We start from the raw sequence: 15,903 nt of genomic DNA on the forward strand, positions 1-15,903 counted from the left end.
CAGAAGCCTCAGCAAGCCGGCCCTGCGGCAATGCCAACAAGTAGCTGTAGTGTGCCTGCCTGTCCCCAGAGAAAGGGAAAATTGGAAAAGGGGGCAGGGACAAGAGGCTTTCGTTGCTCGGCTTCCCTGCCCCCACTCTCCTGTTCCTCCTCCTGGAGACCTCTGCTCCCTCAGTATAACCCCAAGAATCCTGAGCACCTGAAGCCATTTCTTTCCCCAGAGGGATCCCTTCTGGAACAAGGCACCATCCCTGATGCTGGGGTGAAGGATCCTCCTCTTTCTCATCTCCCAAGGGAGCGCCTGGGGCCAGCCACTAGCTTACCTGAACAAAGACTGGAAACACGAGGACTTTGGGGGCCAGGGTGACGTAGGTGCCATAGCTTGAGTGTGGGGCATGCGGCCTCATGACCGGGCAGTTCTGGTAGTTCCCGTGGCCCTTCATGGTCTGCACTGTTTTCATCAGCCGGGACTTCTTCCCCAGGCCCGTGTAGGACTTCCCTTTACTGGGACTACCTGATTCTGCGGAACAGAAATGGGGGGACCATGAGGCATGTCCAGGCAAAGGCATCCCCTCTGCAGAAACAGGGAACACAGACTGGGCCGGCCAGTCACCACTTCCTGAGTATATGCTACCTGCCGGGCCCTGTGCAAGGTACTGAAAACACAGGGAGGCCCCTGAAGGGTCTTGAGCCTCAGGGATTCCCTCGCACTCTTCTCATGGGAGCTGGTGACACATAAATAAGCAGCTCCAGGGCTCAGAGGGAGGCAGCAATCCCCATCCAGTGTCCAAAGCTCGAATCAGACCCACCTATCATTTTGGCCTCGTGCTTTACAAAATCAGGAAATCTCTCATATTTGAGAAATCAGAAGATCTGACCTCCCAGGGCCCACAGTCCCACACAGAACAATGGGTCAGTTGGGCCGCCCTGGGTGTCAGTCACGCCCTCTCTCCGCCTCCCCGTCTCCCCCAGCCCTGCGGCTCCCTCTATGCGCCCAGTGCAGTTCACATTGTTCCATCGCCTCCCAGTCCCATGGACAAAGGGACAGAAGGTCCAGTGGGCTTTGCTAGGCTGTATCGGAGCCTTCCCTCTGTGAACCATGGGAGCTGGGGCAGCCTGGCTCGCCTACATCAGTCTAAAATAAGGAGTGGCACCTGCTGGCCCAGTTCTTGGGGAAAGAACACCAGCTCTGAGGCCCTGTGGTTGTGCCCAAATCCTACTCCTCTGCTTACTAGCTTGGTGGGTAGGTCAAGGGCAGAGCAAGCATTAGGGCTCGGCATATACCTGGGCCCCCTCCTGTATGGGCAACTGACCTGGATGTCTGGCCCATGTCTGAGGACCTAGGAGTCCTTTCGCACCCAACCCCAGTTCTGGCAGCCAAGGGGTGAAAAGGTGGTCTGAGCTAAGTCTCGGGGAAGCTCCCCGCCAACACAAGGTCCGCAGCCTCAAAGGAAAGACTCAGCTCAGAAGATCTCACACTTACTTCCTCCGCCCACCACATGCCCCTTCTCACTAATCAGGGTGAGAAAAACAAGTCAGATCCCCATGACAAGTGACCACCGATCACAGCCATATCTTGGGGCAGGACTCAAACCATAATAACTTAAACCACTTCCTGCCTCTTCAAGGAGGCAAGAGAGTAGAAAGAGTGTGCACCCAGACTGGAGGGCGCGGGGACCGAGGGCGGGATGGGGGGCTCTCACAACTGGCCTGAAGGGAAACAGCTTAGTGATCGGTATAGGAGTGGAGCGCACGAGGGATTAGCACAAACCCAAGCTGACAGACAGTGCATCCACCAGGGCTGGTGTTAGGACAGGCCTGCCAGGCCCCAAACCATACTGTGAATAAGATATCACAGGGTCGACCTGAAACTAGACAGTCTAACAGAACATGACCAAGCCTAGACCAGAGAAGGCAAAACCACACGGGACTGACAAGTGGGGGACCGAGGCAAAACAGACCAAAATTAGAGGGTACCACTTGCAGAGGCCAAAACCTGGGCCCTGTGCATCCCGTCTCAGGCTTGGAAAAGAATCTGTCTCTTCCCTTCCTTAGCCCAGCTGCACAGGGCTGTCACAGCATCTTCGCCTTGGGCCTACAGAGCCAGAAGTAAGCCGGGTGCCACACCTGTGCCTTCAGGTGGGGAAGGTGTGCTGAGCCCCACTGTATAGACCAGGCAACTGAGTGAGGCTTAGAGTAGCTGGGAGACCTGCCCAAGGATACTTGACCAGTATAGGGTATAAAGCAACATCAACCCAACCTATCCAGCAGTCATGCCTGAGAGCCCCATCTCTACACACCGCTGGATAACATGTGGCAAGGGGGCATGGCTCCCCAAAAAGGATTTTCTGAACTATCTTTTTAAAAAAACAATCCAGGTTGCAACCCAGCTGCTCAGCTCTGTGAAGCCAAACTCCGTGATTTCCCACCTGCTACCTCTTAACATCCTCTGGTCTGAACCCCATGTCACCCCTTTTTGCTAGAACACCTGCTTCACTGACCAAACACAGTAATTACTCAGCTTTCCTCTGGCTTCCGAGGCGAGCCCTGGCAGCCATCCCACTCTGGCAGTGGGGAATCTCAGGCTGGGCCCCTTTGCAGGGCAGGGGACAATGCTGAGGGCCCCAGGGCCCCAGGGAATATGCCAACTACAAGCAGCAAGCGCCCTAGGCCTCAGAAGGGCACCAGATCCCATTCAGCTCTGGATGACTCAACCCTCCCCTCGGAAAGGCCAGGTGGCCCAGCCAGAGGAGGCAGAGCTCGGCACCCTGCTGACAGCCCCAACCTCTGGAGAACCCCAAGTGTGTTTAAGGGAAGGTTCAGTGCTGCTCCTTCCTCTGAGCTCCAGGACGGGAAGCTATGAAGACTCGATTGCTGATAAAGAGCCAAGACGTCCTTGCATATCGAAAAACACTATTACCATGAAGAATAAATGAAGGAAGGAAGATCAAAGTTCTCAATACAATGCCTTCAAAAAGCTACCACTGTTGGGGCGCCAGGGTGGCTCAGTCGGTGAAGCAACTGCCTTCAGCTCCGGTGATGATCCCAGGGGCCTGGGATCGCGCCCCAGCAGGGAGTCTGCTTCTCTCTCTGGCCCTCCCCCTGCTCGTGCTCACTCTCTCTCTAATAAAATAAATAAAATATTTTTTTAAAAAGCTACCACTGTTATTAACGCTGTCATCATCTCCGTACTTGTCCCTCTCTCTTCACAGCTTAGATGACTTCTTCTTGAGTCACTAAATACCATATTCTCAGAGGGGAATCAAAACGTGGACCCAGGGTAGGAGGACTCCGTCCCACACGACTCGCCCACCGCAGGCGGCACACCTCTCCGGCTCCCGGGCTCCGTGGCCGGCCTTCCAACCCTGGCAGCCACCAGCCATTTGCCTTCACTCCGTCCCTCGGCTGAAACTCTACTGAGCACCGGCTGTCTGCCACACCCCGGGTCCAGCACCGGATCCGGATCGCAGAAAGGAGCCGGCCAGGCCCTGCCTTAATGAAGTCACCATTTAGCGGTGACACCCCCGCTCTAACCTAATGCGCTGACTAAAAGCTTTTTAAGAACTCAAGGTTGAATAACCATCAGACTCCTCCCCAGAAGGAACACAGATGCATTTGCAACAGACCAGGCTCAGCCATCCAAATGGCCTGCCCTGGAGAGAATGAAGATGCCTTCCGTCAGCAGCTCTGAGCCTGGTGGGAGCCCTCCCCTCCCCGCCCCCGCCCCGAGGCACAGGCGCTCTTCCAAGGCCCTGCTATAAGCCAGCATCGAGTTCACACTACCGATGGGGAGGCTGCGAGGAAGTGAGTCCGCAAGGAGCTAGGAAAAGGCCCCTCTCCGGGAAGGAAGTCACCGGCGTTCTGTAGGCACTAGAGAAAGGGCTGGAGCACAGGGCCACCAGGCAAGGCTGGCCACTGCCTTCCAGACACCAGACAGACTCGAGGGGGCTGGACCCCAGCGGGCACGTGGAGGACCGTCAGGAACACTACGCCAGCTCCAGCACCAAGACTGGTATCTCAGGCTTCCTGGGAGAAGGCCCGGGTCCTGAGCTCAGCTTCTCTCCCTGGCTCTTAAAACATAAGGCCTGGACTCAGAGGCCGGCGGAGAAGAACCAGGACAGAGACACCCTTTCAGCTCAAAGACAACTGTCCTGGGGTCACCTCCCTCAGGGGGCAGACCCCTCACAGCCAGTCTCTCCTCTACCCCTCCCAACAACTCTCTGATGTGGGAAGTGTCAGCCCCATTTTATAGAAAAAGAAACTGGACTCCCTGAACTCACTGGACCGAGGCTCAGGGAGGGGACATGGGTCCGTTCAGTCACGCAAATCCAATTCGAACCCTCCATGCCCCCCTCCTGGGCGGCCCCAGCATGTTGCTGGCGGCACCTAACGTATATTTGTTGCTCAGTAAAATGGAATGAATCCCAGTCAGAAGCCCGGAATCCCGAACACCATCTCTTAGACTGCTGTGGGAAGATCCCTTCTTCCTTCTCAGTTCAGGTTCCAAGGAGGAAAGATACTGGTTCAGCGAGGGAGAACAGGTATGGTGGGAAGAGAGAGTCTGGGTCAACATGCTGGGGATCCTGACAGCTGACCTCACAGCTATCTGGGACGGGGAGGCCATAGCCGCCGGGGAAAGACCCACCTTCAGGGATGGCATCCTCCTGGTACACAGGTCGCAGCAGCTGCAAAAGAAGATAGAAGGATCACCTCCACCCCAGGAATGGGGAAGGACAACCAGGTGAGCAGCCTGCAGAAAGGAAGGGAGCACCTCAGGGCACCAATGCCCAGCAGCCCGGCTAAGGAGCAGTGGAGACACTTGGAGGGATTATAGAATCCAGAATCCTCTAGATTGTTAGAGTTGAACAAAGCTTTATCTTTCATCCAGTGTAACCCGTTGGCTGAGTCCCCAGCTTTCCTGATGGCAGCTTGCTCCAGTGTGTTCCCGGGAACACTGGCACTGTAGGACACTAATGACCCTGCCACAGCCGGGACACCATCAGGGGAATTGGGGAAAGCCTGGGTCAAACCAGCCTTGACTGCAGGATACCCTCAGAGCCTCGAGCAGGCTATTACACATTGGGAATCTCCCAGAAGAGGAGGAGAGTTTGGGGTATTTCTCAAACGTATTTGACCTCAGGACACTTTTTTTCCCAGAGTGTGCCCCAGGACTAACGTTTTGGTGCACCTACTCCTCGTCCCACCGTGCCATCATGCAGGGTCTGCTTTCCCACCTATTACAGGGGGCTCACCCCTCTCACGGCAGCCCGTTCCCCACTGTAGGAAAGCACAGACTGGCAGCAAGCTCCTCCTTCCCCTGAGGTGAAATCTTCCTCCCTGTGATGTTCCTCAGGCCTGGATCTGTGCCCGGGGACACAGAGATCCATCTGCTCCCTCTCTACCCACAACAGCCCCGTGGTGGTGGAAGTGAACACGTACCCCGGCCTCCTGACCGAACACCTCCAGCCCCTTGCAGCTCCTCCCTACACAGTTTTGGGCGAGGCCAGGGACCCATACTCTTCACCTTCGCCAGACCAGCTGTCCATACCTGGCTCCCGGGGTTCAATGGGGCCAAGATGATGTAGTTGGGGTCCGTGGAGGCCGTGGCCCGGGACAGCGCAGGCAGGGTATGCTGGCCCCCACGCTTGGCCACCTCGGTGTAGCGTTCCCAGCCGCCGAGCAGCAGCCCATCTGAGCTGTCACACACCAGGTGGCAGCTGTGGCGCTGCTCGGGCCGTGCCTGGGCCCCGTGGGTGCAATTCTTCTCCCGCTTATTGGGGGGTGACTGGAGGTCATGTGTCGACTTGCAGGAGGCCCGCCGCAGGACCCCGCCGTCCGGCCCCGGCTTGACCTGGGGGACCATGCGCCACACAAGCAGGATGATCTCACTGGGGCAGCTCCTACAGTTGGGTGGGGAGGGGAGGTTCACACAAAGAGGTTGAGTTTGGGGAAAGTCAGCCAGGGCGGGGCCTACAACAGAACAGGGCAGAGGAGCAGGGTGGGGGTGGGGGAGAGAAAACCCCCAAACCCCAGGGGTCAGAGACCATCTCTAGCTGAGACAGCAAAAGTGTCCCTTCCACCAGTCAACTCTGGTTGACCTGCGGTGGCTGAGAAGGACCCTGAGGTCAAGGCCAGGTCAAACAAGAATACCCAACTCCGCTAAGTGATGTCGTCACGGGTAAAGTGTAAGCAAGGAGGAGCAAGCGAGCCACCTCCCTGCAACTTCTCTATTCTAGAAGTATACCTAAAATGATCATGAGAGTTTCATCCTAGCGGGTCGAAACTAAGGGGGACCCCAATATCCTAAAGAATATTGTCTTAAGCATGCATTCGAAAAATTTGCGACATCTACACATTCCTTTAAAAACAACAGGCTTAGCTCCAAGGTCACAGCAATTAATGAGCTCAGAGTAGAAAGTGACACCCTGGAGCAGTGACAGGAACCGCAGGGTCCATTTGAGAGCTTCTTCCCTGCTATTTGCTGTGGGGAGGGGGCGGAGGGATTCAAAATTCCTCGGAGCCTGAACCTTCCATTTTCAGGCCAAGAAGCTGATTCCCTTAGGGGCAAAGTGAATTGCTCACAGCTGCACAGAGGAGGGGAGGAGGGCAGGCCTGGTTCCCTGGGGGCTGGGGGGGGGCGGTGCCATTTTAGCCCGAGGCCCAAAGCCCCCCGCTGGCCCAGTCACCGGATCTCATGGGCCAGCTCCACGCATTTCCAGTGCTCCACGGGCCTCTCGTTCAGCTGCAGCACAGTGTCCAGCTGCTGCAGCCCTGCCCGCTCCGCTGGACCTCCTGCAGGGACAAAGAAAAGCCACCCAAGGGCTCCTGTGAAGCTCCTGACACTGTCAAAGGACCTCGAGTCACGGCTTCCACAGTGATTCTCATTTTCCTATGCGGCCCTTACTGAAAATAGAGGTTTCGTTCCTGTTTGACATGATTGGGAAGCAAAATACAAAAATATATTTTCATTTTGATAAAAACAACCCAAAGAAAATGATGAATACATTTTCATAAACCTCAGCCTTCGACTGTGGTCATTTAAAAATATTATTCTTTTGTTTTGAAAAAGTGGGACACTGTTGTGGGCCCCCCGCCCCTTTCAGATCCCACATCTTGTGGGTGAAGCCAGGCACGTGGCTGGCAAGCGAGGCTGGCATCACCCGAGAAGCGCGCTCACTTACCAGAATCCACTGCCTGGACTCGAACCGGAGAGTCACAGCAGATGGTGAAGCCAAAGCCGTCCTTCCCCCTCGGGATGGTGATCTAGGACACAGCCCTGCATGGTTACTCCCAGGAGCCACAAGGCTGCTGCCTCTGCTCCAAGGTCAGGAAGCCCACAGACCCTGCCCCAGAACCACCCTCCTCTCCAAGGGAGCTGGGGCCAAGAAGGAGGCTGGCCAGCCCTTGCTGTCCCTACCTTGGCCCAGGCATCTTTAGTACTGGGTTGTGGGCCAAGCAGGAAGGCTGGGAGCTCAGGAGGTAAGTCCAGGCTGATGGGGAAGGGCCCAGGGTGGACAGAGTCGTGGAAGAGCAAGCCTTGCCTTCCTCAGACCCCACAGACACATGGTCCAGTCCAGAGAGCCCACCAGACCCATACGCCTCCACTCCCTGTGATCCACTGCCTCCTCGGGCCCCTCTTCCTTTCCCTCAGGGGCTCACAGAGTGTCAGCCCAGGGACAAAGCCCACACACCCAGGTGGCCCAGAGCACAGAGGAAGGAAGATAGGGACATACACACTCACAACCTCAGGACAAGGGGCAGGGAACAAGGGCTAGGGGCTCAGGGAAGGCCATTGCTGGGGCTTGGGGCATCCAGTGAGGGCTCCCAGGTGAGGGGGCAGGTAAGGGCACAGACAGGCCTCCTGGTGAAACCTAAACCAGCCACTGACCTCATAGTGCCTGCTGCATGGCAGGTCCACAACCCTCCTTCAGAAGTCCCCTGAAAAGGCCCTGCGCACTCTCTTTGCAAAGCAACACACAATTATGGAGCTCCTACTGCATGCATGCCAGGTTCTGCCGAGGTCTTGAGGGCTGGTCTTTTTTTTTTTTTTTAAGATTTTTATTTATTTATTCATAGACACAGAGAGAGAGAGGCAGAGACACAGGGAGAGGGAGAAGCAGGCTCCATGCAGGGAGACCGACGTGGGACTTGATCTGGGGTCTCCAGGATCACACCCCAGGCTGCAGGCAGCACCAAACCACTGCACCACCAGGGCTGCCCCGAGGGCTGAAGTCTTGACCTCTGGCTCCTCGAGGGCCCCAAGAATATGCAGATCTCTCCAAAGCAAAGGACTCAACATGCCATGGAGCAAAGTACGAGAACCGAGAACCGAGTTGGGAACAGTTCCTTGTGTTTGACTTTGGATGGCAGGCTGGTGCAAGGCAGGCTTGGTGCATGGCAGGAACTCGGCAACCGCGTAGTGACGACAGCCCAGAGCGGTCCCAGGAGCAGCAGGAACTGTCAGGGTACACTGCTATCTGCTGGCTCAGTTCAGTTCAGCCTTGCTACACTTCCCCTCCGTGCACTGCCAACGAGGCTGTGGGTGGGGTACAGCAGGCCCGGGCCCTACTCACCCAAGGAGTGAGTCCAGGCTGCTCAGAGCAGGTGTAAGAAAGTGACAGACCTAAGGGAGGAGAAGCCAGGAAAGGGGTTCCCTGGGGTCCCAAGAAACTTCCAAGGAGAAGTGGACATGGAGAGGTCCCTGGTGAGGCACGAGGGAGGGTGTCCCAGGCAGGTTGAGGGAGAAGCCAGCTCAGCAAGCTAGAAAAGGTCAAGGGCCAGCGGCCTTGTCAGGAGACTCCTGTCCCCTTCCTCTAGGGGTTGTCTCCTTGAGGCTGGGTGCCTGGCATTCACCTACCAGCTGTCCCACAGACCAGGTGTGAGGAAGGGGAGGGCCGGGGGACCCAGGGTGACCAGGGGCCTTGGAGGCTGTCAGGGAGGCCCCGGAGGCTCTGCTTCCCACCAGCCCTGGGCCTGGATTCAAAGCGAGTTTGTAAAACAGGAAATCTGACAGACAAGGGGAAGGGGGAGGGGGGCAGGAAAATACTCTGTTCCCATAAGAATTCTGGGAAAACACGCAGCTAAGACAGGAAGAGAAAAAAAAATGGAAAGAAAGAAAGAAAAACAAACTGTGGAGTGAGTGTGCAAAGCCCAGGCTGAGGCTAAGGGAAGATGTCAGGAGCCTGGTCCACTCCCTGCGAGCAGCAAGGACTTCACGGGGCCTCTCATCCTACCCTCAGCCCAGGCAGGAGCTGGCATTCCAGAGTCTTTCTAGACCTTTCCCCTTCCGACCCCAGTAAGGGCCACAACCCCTCCTGCCTGGGGTCCTGGCTCTACAAACAGGTAAACAGGTCCTGGCACCCATGGGCTCAGTGCTAGCAGTTTGGGGACTGGCCCCAGGGTTGAATCTGGAGAGAAGTATACTCCTGCAAAAGAGCCTCCCCCTTCCACACCCTGGTCCCCTCGTCCAGGCGGGACTGTAGGCCTAGTCCCCTCTGCCTCCCAAGGCACCAGCCTAAGAAGAACCAGCCCAGACAACCATCCAAGCCAGCTGGGGGCTGGGAAGGAAGGGAAGAGGAAGGGGTGCCAGGAAGCAAGCTCCCCTCCTGGCCCCGAGTGAGGGGTGGGACTGCGTAAAGGAAGCAGAATTAAGCTCTGTCCATCATGAGCACTCACTACGGTGAGAGGACAGTCCCCAAAGAACTGGATTGTCGCTGCAGCCCCACGGGGAATGCAGGACTGGTTTTCCTATGCCCACTTCACAGAAGAGGAAGCTGAGGCCTGAAGACAGCAAGTGGCAGCCCCCAGTGCTCAGCCCTCCTCTGGGACCTGGGGTTGCAGGGTCAGGAGATGGTGGGGAGCAGGCCTGCCCGGTCTCGGGGACGTTGGCAGCTGGGAGTTTCCTGCACCTTCCGGTCACTGCTCCCAGATCTCACCCAGGCCGGCACCTCACCTCGGCCCTCTTGCCTGCTTTCTGATCCTCTGCCACACCTGGGCTTCCATCCCAATCCCTAACTGCCACTGTTTATTTCCTATATGTACTTCCCAGGCCCTGCCCCAGGCACTTTGCACACGACATTCCATCTACCCCACGGCACCATCACTGGATATTACCAACCCTCCTCCCCTGGCGAGGATACTGAGGCTCAGAGAGGTCTAGAGACATGCTCTTGAGCCTCGGGTAAAGAGGGTAAGAGCTGGGGATCCCTGGGTGGCTCAGCGGTTTAGTGCCTGCCTTTGGTCCAGGGCGTGATCCTGGAGTCCCAGGATCGAGTCCTACATCGGGCTCCCTGCCTGGAGCTTGCTTCTCCCTCTGCCTGTGTCTCTGTTTCTCTCTTTCTGTCTCTCTCATGAATAAATAAAATCTTTAAAAAAATTTAAAAAAAAAAAGAGGGTAAGAGCTGGTGCTGGTTCCTAGCATAGGATCCATCTTGGACGTCAGCGCCAGGCCCTGTCCGTACTCGTGCCTCGCTCCGCTATGACAGCTGGCGTGCCTGTCTTCTGGCCCACTGGCCCAGGTGGCCACAAACCTCCACTTCCCAAACAGCGTCCTCCACCCCACCACCCTGCACCCAGCTACTGAGGTCGCCGGGGCTGTTCTGCGGGGCTCCAGCAGGGCCAGGGGTACAGGCAGGGCCCTGAGAGCTGGGGAGGATGCTAGGGAGAACAGGTGGGTGGCAGCAAGCCGCGCACAGGAGGCCCCTCCTAGGACCGAAGGCTGTCTGTCTGCAGGAGTCGGGACCCACACTCCACTCTGGTCATTACAATACACAGAGGAGCTTTTTTTTTTTCTTTTTAAGATTTTATTTATTTATTCATGATAGATACACACAGAGAGACAGAGAGGCAGAGACACAGGCAGAGGGAGAAGCAGGCTCCATGTAGGGAGTCTGACAGGACTCGATCCCAGGTCTCTAGGATCACACCCGGGGCTGAAGGCGGCGCTAAACCGCTGGGCCACCGGGGCTGCCCCAGAGGAGCCTTTCTATACTTCTAAAATCAGAACCATTCCTGGGACGCCTGAGTGGCTCAGCGGTTGAGCTTTTGCCTTCGGCTCAGGGTGTGATCCTACGGTCCCAGAATCAAGTTCCACATCGGGCTCCCTGCGTGGAGCCTGCTTCTCCCTCAGCCTGTGTCTCTCCCCCTCTCTCTGTGTCTCTCATGAATAAATAAATAAAATTTAAAACAAAAAAAAAATCAGAACCACTCCTGAGCTTCCATCAGCTTGGCCATTCCCAAAATCTGGACGTCCCTTCCTTCACCTGCCCTGACCCCAGTCCTGGCTGTTATAAGAAAATGTGTCCAACACGGTCTCAGAAAAGCCCTGAGGCCAAGAGATCATCACCCCCACTCTGCCCCACATCCCAGAAGCGGCAGCTGAGAGGCCAAGCCCCGTCTGTGAGGATGGGCTCTGGAGCCTGAGGACTCTGGAGCCACCTCAAGGCATCACAGCGACCAGGGGGCACATCGTGTGTACACACATACGCACGGCAGCATCCCAGCTCACGTGTAAGCGCACACCAACACACGTGAAAACACATGATCACACACATACAGTGGGGGATCCTGTCCCATCAGAGACATAGGGCAAGTTGGAGGAAGTATAAAGTTAGGAAAAGCACAAAACCCAGCTGCTCGGCCATTTCGATCTCAGGCTTGGGGTGCCTTTTTTAATTTTTTTTAATTTATGATAGTCACAGAGAGAAAGAGAGAGAGGCAGAGACATAGGCAGAGGGAGAAGCAGGCTCCATGCACCGGGAGCCCGACGTGGGATTCGATCCCGGGTCTCCAGGATCGCGCCCTGGGCCAAAGGCAGGCGCCAAACCGCTGCGCCACCCAGGGATCCCTGGGGTGCCTTTTTTAAACCCACACTGCCCCCAGGTAAAAACCGCAGAAAATCAACTAGATAATCTCGCCAAGGACACCACCGTGTCGGGTTAGGATGATGCAGAGCTGGGCCCGGTCTGCCCCCAGAGAGGGGCCGCGGGTAAAGGGGGGACGTCGGGGCCCGCTCCGGCCTCCAGCCTGCCCCCGGATTGAAGCCAACCTACAAGGGGCAGGAGGAAGCAAGGAAGGCCCCGGGGGAGGAGAAGTCCCGCTCAGGTGGGCCCCCGCCCCCGGCCCCCGGCCACAGCCCGGCACCCCCGAGGGCCACGCACCCACCTGGCGGTAGCGGCGCTCCGAGCACACCTTGCAGAGCCCATTGAAGCGGTTCATGGCTGCGGGTCCCGTCTCGGCTGCCGCCCCATGAAATCCCAGCTCTCCCCCCAGCAGCGGGAGCCCGCACTGCGCCCCGTCAGCCTGGCATGACCGCCCTGGGAAGCCCGCCCCGCAGAAGAATGGCAGGAAATCACCTCTCACCTCCCCAAGCCCTGTCTGTGCTGTGTGCCTCGGCACGATAAGCCCGAAGGCTTCCTGAAACCTCCGAGTGACAAGGAAGAGGGAGAGTTTTATATTAAAATTCCTGTCAACTAGTTAGTATTCCCCGGGCCCCGGCGGGGAGAGGGCGCCTTTGTTCTGGCTGCATTCTCCGCCGTGGGCCACTTTGTGATTCCAATGTTCTCACAAACACCCCTGGCTGGAGGAGAACCCAGGCAGAAAACACGGCCCCTCTATAACAAGGCCACCTCCCCCTGCAAGCCCCAGCTGTCCCCGGGAGCATGTCCAGAGGACTAACACAATCGAAAGAGTCCAAGGACGCCTTAGGGGGTTGCACTCACAGACATCCCAGCGCTAGACCAGAACCTGAAACGAGGGGGGTCCCAGGAACAGGCTGCCGTTCACCAGCTACTTAAAAGTCAACCAAGCGGGCGGCTCTAAGCATCTGATGACACCCTAGGCCCATGAAGGCAAATCAGGAAGGGAGTTCCAATCACCAAATGATCCGGCCTCCTCCTTTACCCACCAAGAAGCTGGGGATGACAGTGGTCAAGGTCACAGAACCCCAGTCTTGTTCTCCGCCTCGTAGAGGAGTACCTGGTGAGCCCAGCGCCCCTTACACCCTCCTCACCGTCCCTAAGGAAACCAACCCAGCCACTCATGTCCTTGAGGCCAGGGAGTGTCCCTTGGTACAGCCCAGCTCTGGTGGCCACGACAGTGGGCAGATCACGCAGGTTTCTGGGTCTCCATCTCCCCATGTGCACAATGGGAGACTAGAGCGGGTGACCTCTGGGAGCCCTCCCCAAGCCCAACCAGGCCTCTAACAACCACCCCCTCGGTGCTGGGTCCCATGGGCCCCTCTGGGTGTGCAAGCCCAGGAAAATCAAGCGGACTTCAGAACAATGTCCCCCTGGGTCAGGGCCTGTGTGCAGATCCAGAATGAAGCCACCTGGAAACGTGCAGCATTGCCATCCATGTTGCATCATTCCCACAAACCACCAGTAGGGCTCCCTGGTCACTAATCTCTCTGTGCTTGGCAAGTACAGAGAGAAGAAGAAAGGTATTTGCAGCTCCGCCAGAGAAGCTAGGGTTTTTTGTTTTTTGTTTTTTTTTAAAGATTTATGTAATTATTTAAAAGAGAGAGAGAAAGAGAAAGAGAGAATCTCAACCAGGCTCCATGCTGAGGGTGGAGCCTGATGCAGGGCTTGATCCTATGACCCTGAGATCATGACCTGAGCCGAAATCAAGAGTTCCACACCTAACCGATTGGGCCACCCAGGTGCCCCTGAAGCTGGAAGGTTTTAAATTCTTAATGAAGCCACAGAATACAGTAGCCAGGAAGTTATTTGAATAACTTAATAACTGTGCTGTCCAATATGGTAGTGACAAGACACAGGTGCAGGGTAAACCTGACTTAAAGTTAAATAAAATGAAAAACTCCAGTCCCCAGTCATACTAACTGTGTTTCAACCGCTCGTGTTTCAGCCTCAGGGGCTAGTGGCTACCATATTATTGCATAGGGCAGCTCTAAACTATACGCTGCATGAGGGCAGGCAGCTTTGACTTGCTCACAGCTCTGCCCCAGCACCCAGCACCCAGCACCCAGCACCCAGCACAGGGTCTGGCCCGTGAGAATGCTTAAACAATAAGTGAATGAGTGAGTGAATGGATGAACCGAGTAAATGAAAGGGAAAACATTTTGTAGAATATAATACACCTCTGTGTAAGCTGTGGTCAAGGGAAACCAGCCATCGTATCTTCCCAAGTAGGCCACGCACAAGAGGCAGTGTGGCACAGTGTACTCAGGTGGCCAGACCTTGCTTGGGGTCCCGCCTCCATTGCCTGCTGGCTGCGAGATCACAGAGAGTGACCTAACATCTCTGAACCTGGGTATCTGTGAGATGGGGAAGTCACGCCCGCCACAGAGGTGGCAGTGAGAGTTAAAGCAGGGAACAACAACATCTGGCACAGAGGGGCTTCTCAGTCACAGGGTGTTTGTTCTCCCTCTCCCAGTTGTTAGAGAAGACCATGTCCCGCGGAGAGGTGGAATGAACTTGGGGGAAGGCCCTAAAATCCTGATGTGAAGGTTCCTCTCTCTCCATTCAAAACCCTAGTGGAATAAGAAGTCTTTGGTCTCAGGTTTAGACTCACAGCTGCTCCCTGACAACAAGCCTAAGCTGAGAGTGATTCAGCCACAGTGCTGAGGAAAACCAGTCATCCGAGGGGACCTGGGGCATAGGGGAGACTCGGATTCAAGAGCTCGAAAGTCAGGAAGATCCAGACTCCTCCATCTCCAGAGCCTGGGCCTGGCTCTCTCCCCACTGCTGCCCTAACCATGAGTAACTGGAGAAAAGCACAAGAAATAATCCCTTAAAAATGCATAACTTGGACCGGGAGGGAGGGGCAAGATGGCGGAAGAGCAGGGTCCCCAGGTCACCTGTCCCCACCAAATTACCTAGATAACCTTCAAATCATCCTGAAAATCTACGAATTCAGCCTGAGATGTAAAGAGAGACCAGCTGGAACGCTACAGTGAGAAGAGTCCGCGCTTCTATCAAGGTAGGAAGACGGGGAAAAAGAAATAAAGGAACAAAAGGCCTCCGAGGGGGAGGGGCCCCGCGAGGAGCCGGGCTGAGGCCGGGGCGAGTGTCCCCAGGACAGGAGAGCCCCGTCCCGGAGGAGCAGGAGCTGCACCAACCTTCCCGGGCGGGCGGAAAGGGGCTCGCAGGGAGTTGGAGCAGGACCCAGGAGGGCGGGGATGCCCTCGGGCTCCCTGGGACACTAACAGACACCTGCGCCCCGGGAGAGTGCGCCGAGCTCCCTAAGGGCTGCAGCGCGCACGGCGGGACCCGGAGCAGCTCGGAGGGGCTCGGGAGCGGCTCCAGGGAGGGAGCTGCAGGGCGGGAGCGCAAATCCAACAGCGCAGGCCCCGGAGCACAGGGCGCCGGGACACAGCCCAGGATCCGGCCTCCCCCGGGACAGGCAGAGGCCGGGAGGGCCCAGGACAGCGAGGACGCTCCTGCCCCGAGCTGAGCAGATCAGCGGCCCCGCCCCGGAGCCTCCAGGCCCTGCAGACGGAGAACCGAGAGCCCCGAGCCCCGTAGTTCCTGCGGAGGCTGAATCCAGGCTTCCAGAGTTGCCATAGCAACTGCGGCTGTTCCTCCTGGGGCCCCACGGGGTAAACAACCCCCGCTGAGCCCGCAGCAGGCAGGGGCAGAGCAGCTCCCCCAAGTGCTAACACCTGAAAATCAGCACAGCAGGCCCCTCCCCCAGAAGACCAGCTGGACGGACCAGTGATACTCCCCCGTGTTCCAATACAACTTGTTTTTGGCCACTCTGCACTGAGCAAAATGACTAGAAGGAAAACCTCACCTCAAAAGAAAGAATCAGAAACAGCCCTCTCTCCCACAGAGTTACAAAATCTGGATTACACTTCAATGTCAGAAAGCCAATTCAGAAGCACTATTCTACAGCTACTGGTGGCTCTAGAAAAAAGCATTAAGGCCTCACGAGACTTCATGACTGC

General features: G+C 56.6%; 1 protein-coding gene across 6 annotated transcripts in view; it reads right to left on the reverse strand.

Annotated features, from left to right (window-relative positions):
• RGS3 (regulator of G protein signaling 3) overlaps positions 1–15,903 on the reverse strand; it is a 123,608-nt gene that overhangs the window by 75,526 nt on the left and 32,179 nt on the right. For 3 of the 6 annotated variants that reach the window (XM_055301679.1, XM_055301678.1, XM_055301684.1), the window contains exons 9-13: positions 7,181–7,262; positions 6,686–6,791; positions 5,548–5,899; positions 4,645–4,684; positions 323–519 (exon numbers count right to left, since the gene is read on the reverse strand). In XM_055301679.1, the coding sequence (XP_055157654.1) occupies positions 323–519; positions 4,645–4,684; positions 5,548–5,899; positions 6,686–6,791; positions 7,181–7,262 (777 nt within the window). Of the gene's footprint in view, positions 1–322; positions 520–4,644; positions 4,685–5,547; positions 5,900–6,685; positions 6,792–7,180; positions 7,263–12,161; positions 12,479–15,903 lie in introns of those variants that run through there. The other 3 variants (XM_055301680.1, XM_055301682.1, XM_055301689.1) reach the window with 3 other exon arrangements.

This window comes from Nyctereutes procyonoides, unplaced genomic scaffold (genome assembly GCF_905146905.1).
Source record: "Nyctereutes procyonoides isolate TBG_1078 unplaced genomic scaffold, NYPRO_anot_genome, whole genome shotgun sequence".
NCBI lineage: Eukaryota > Metazoa > Chordata > Mammalia > Carnivora > Canidae > Nyctereutes > Nyctereutes procyonoides.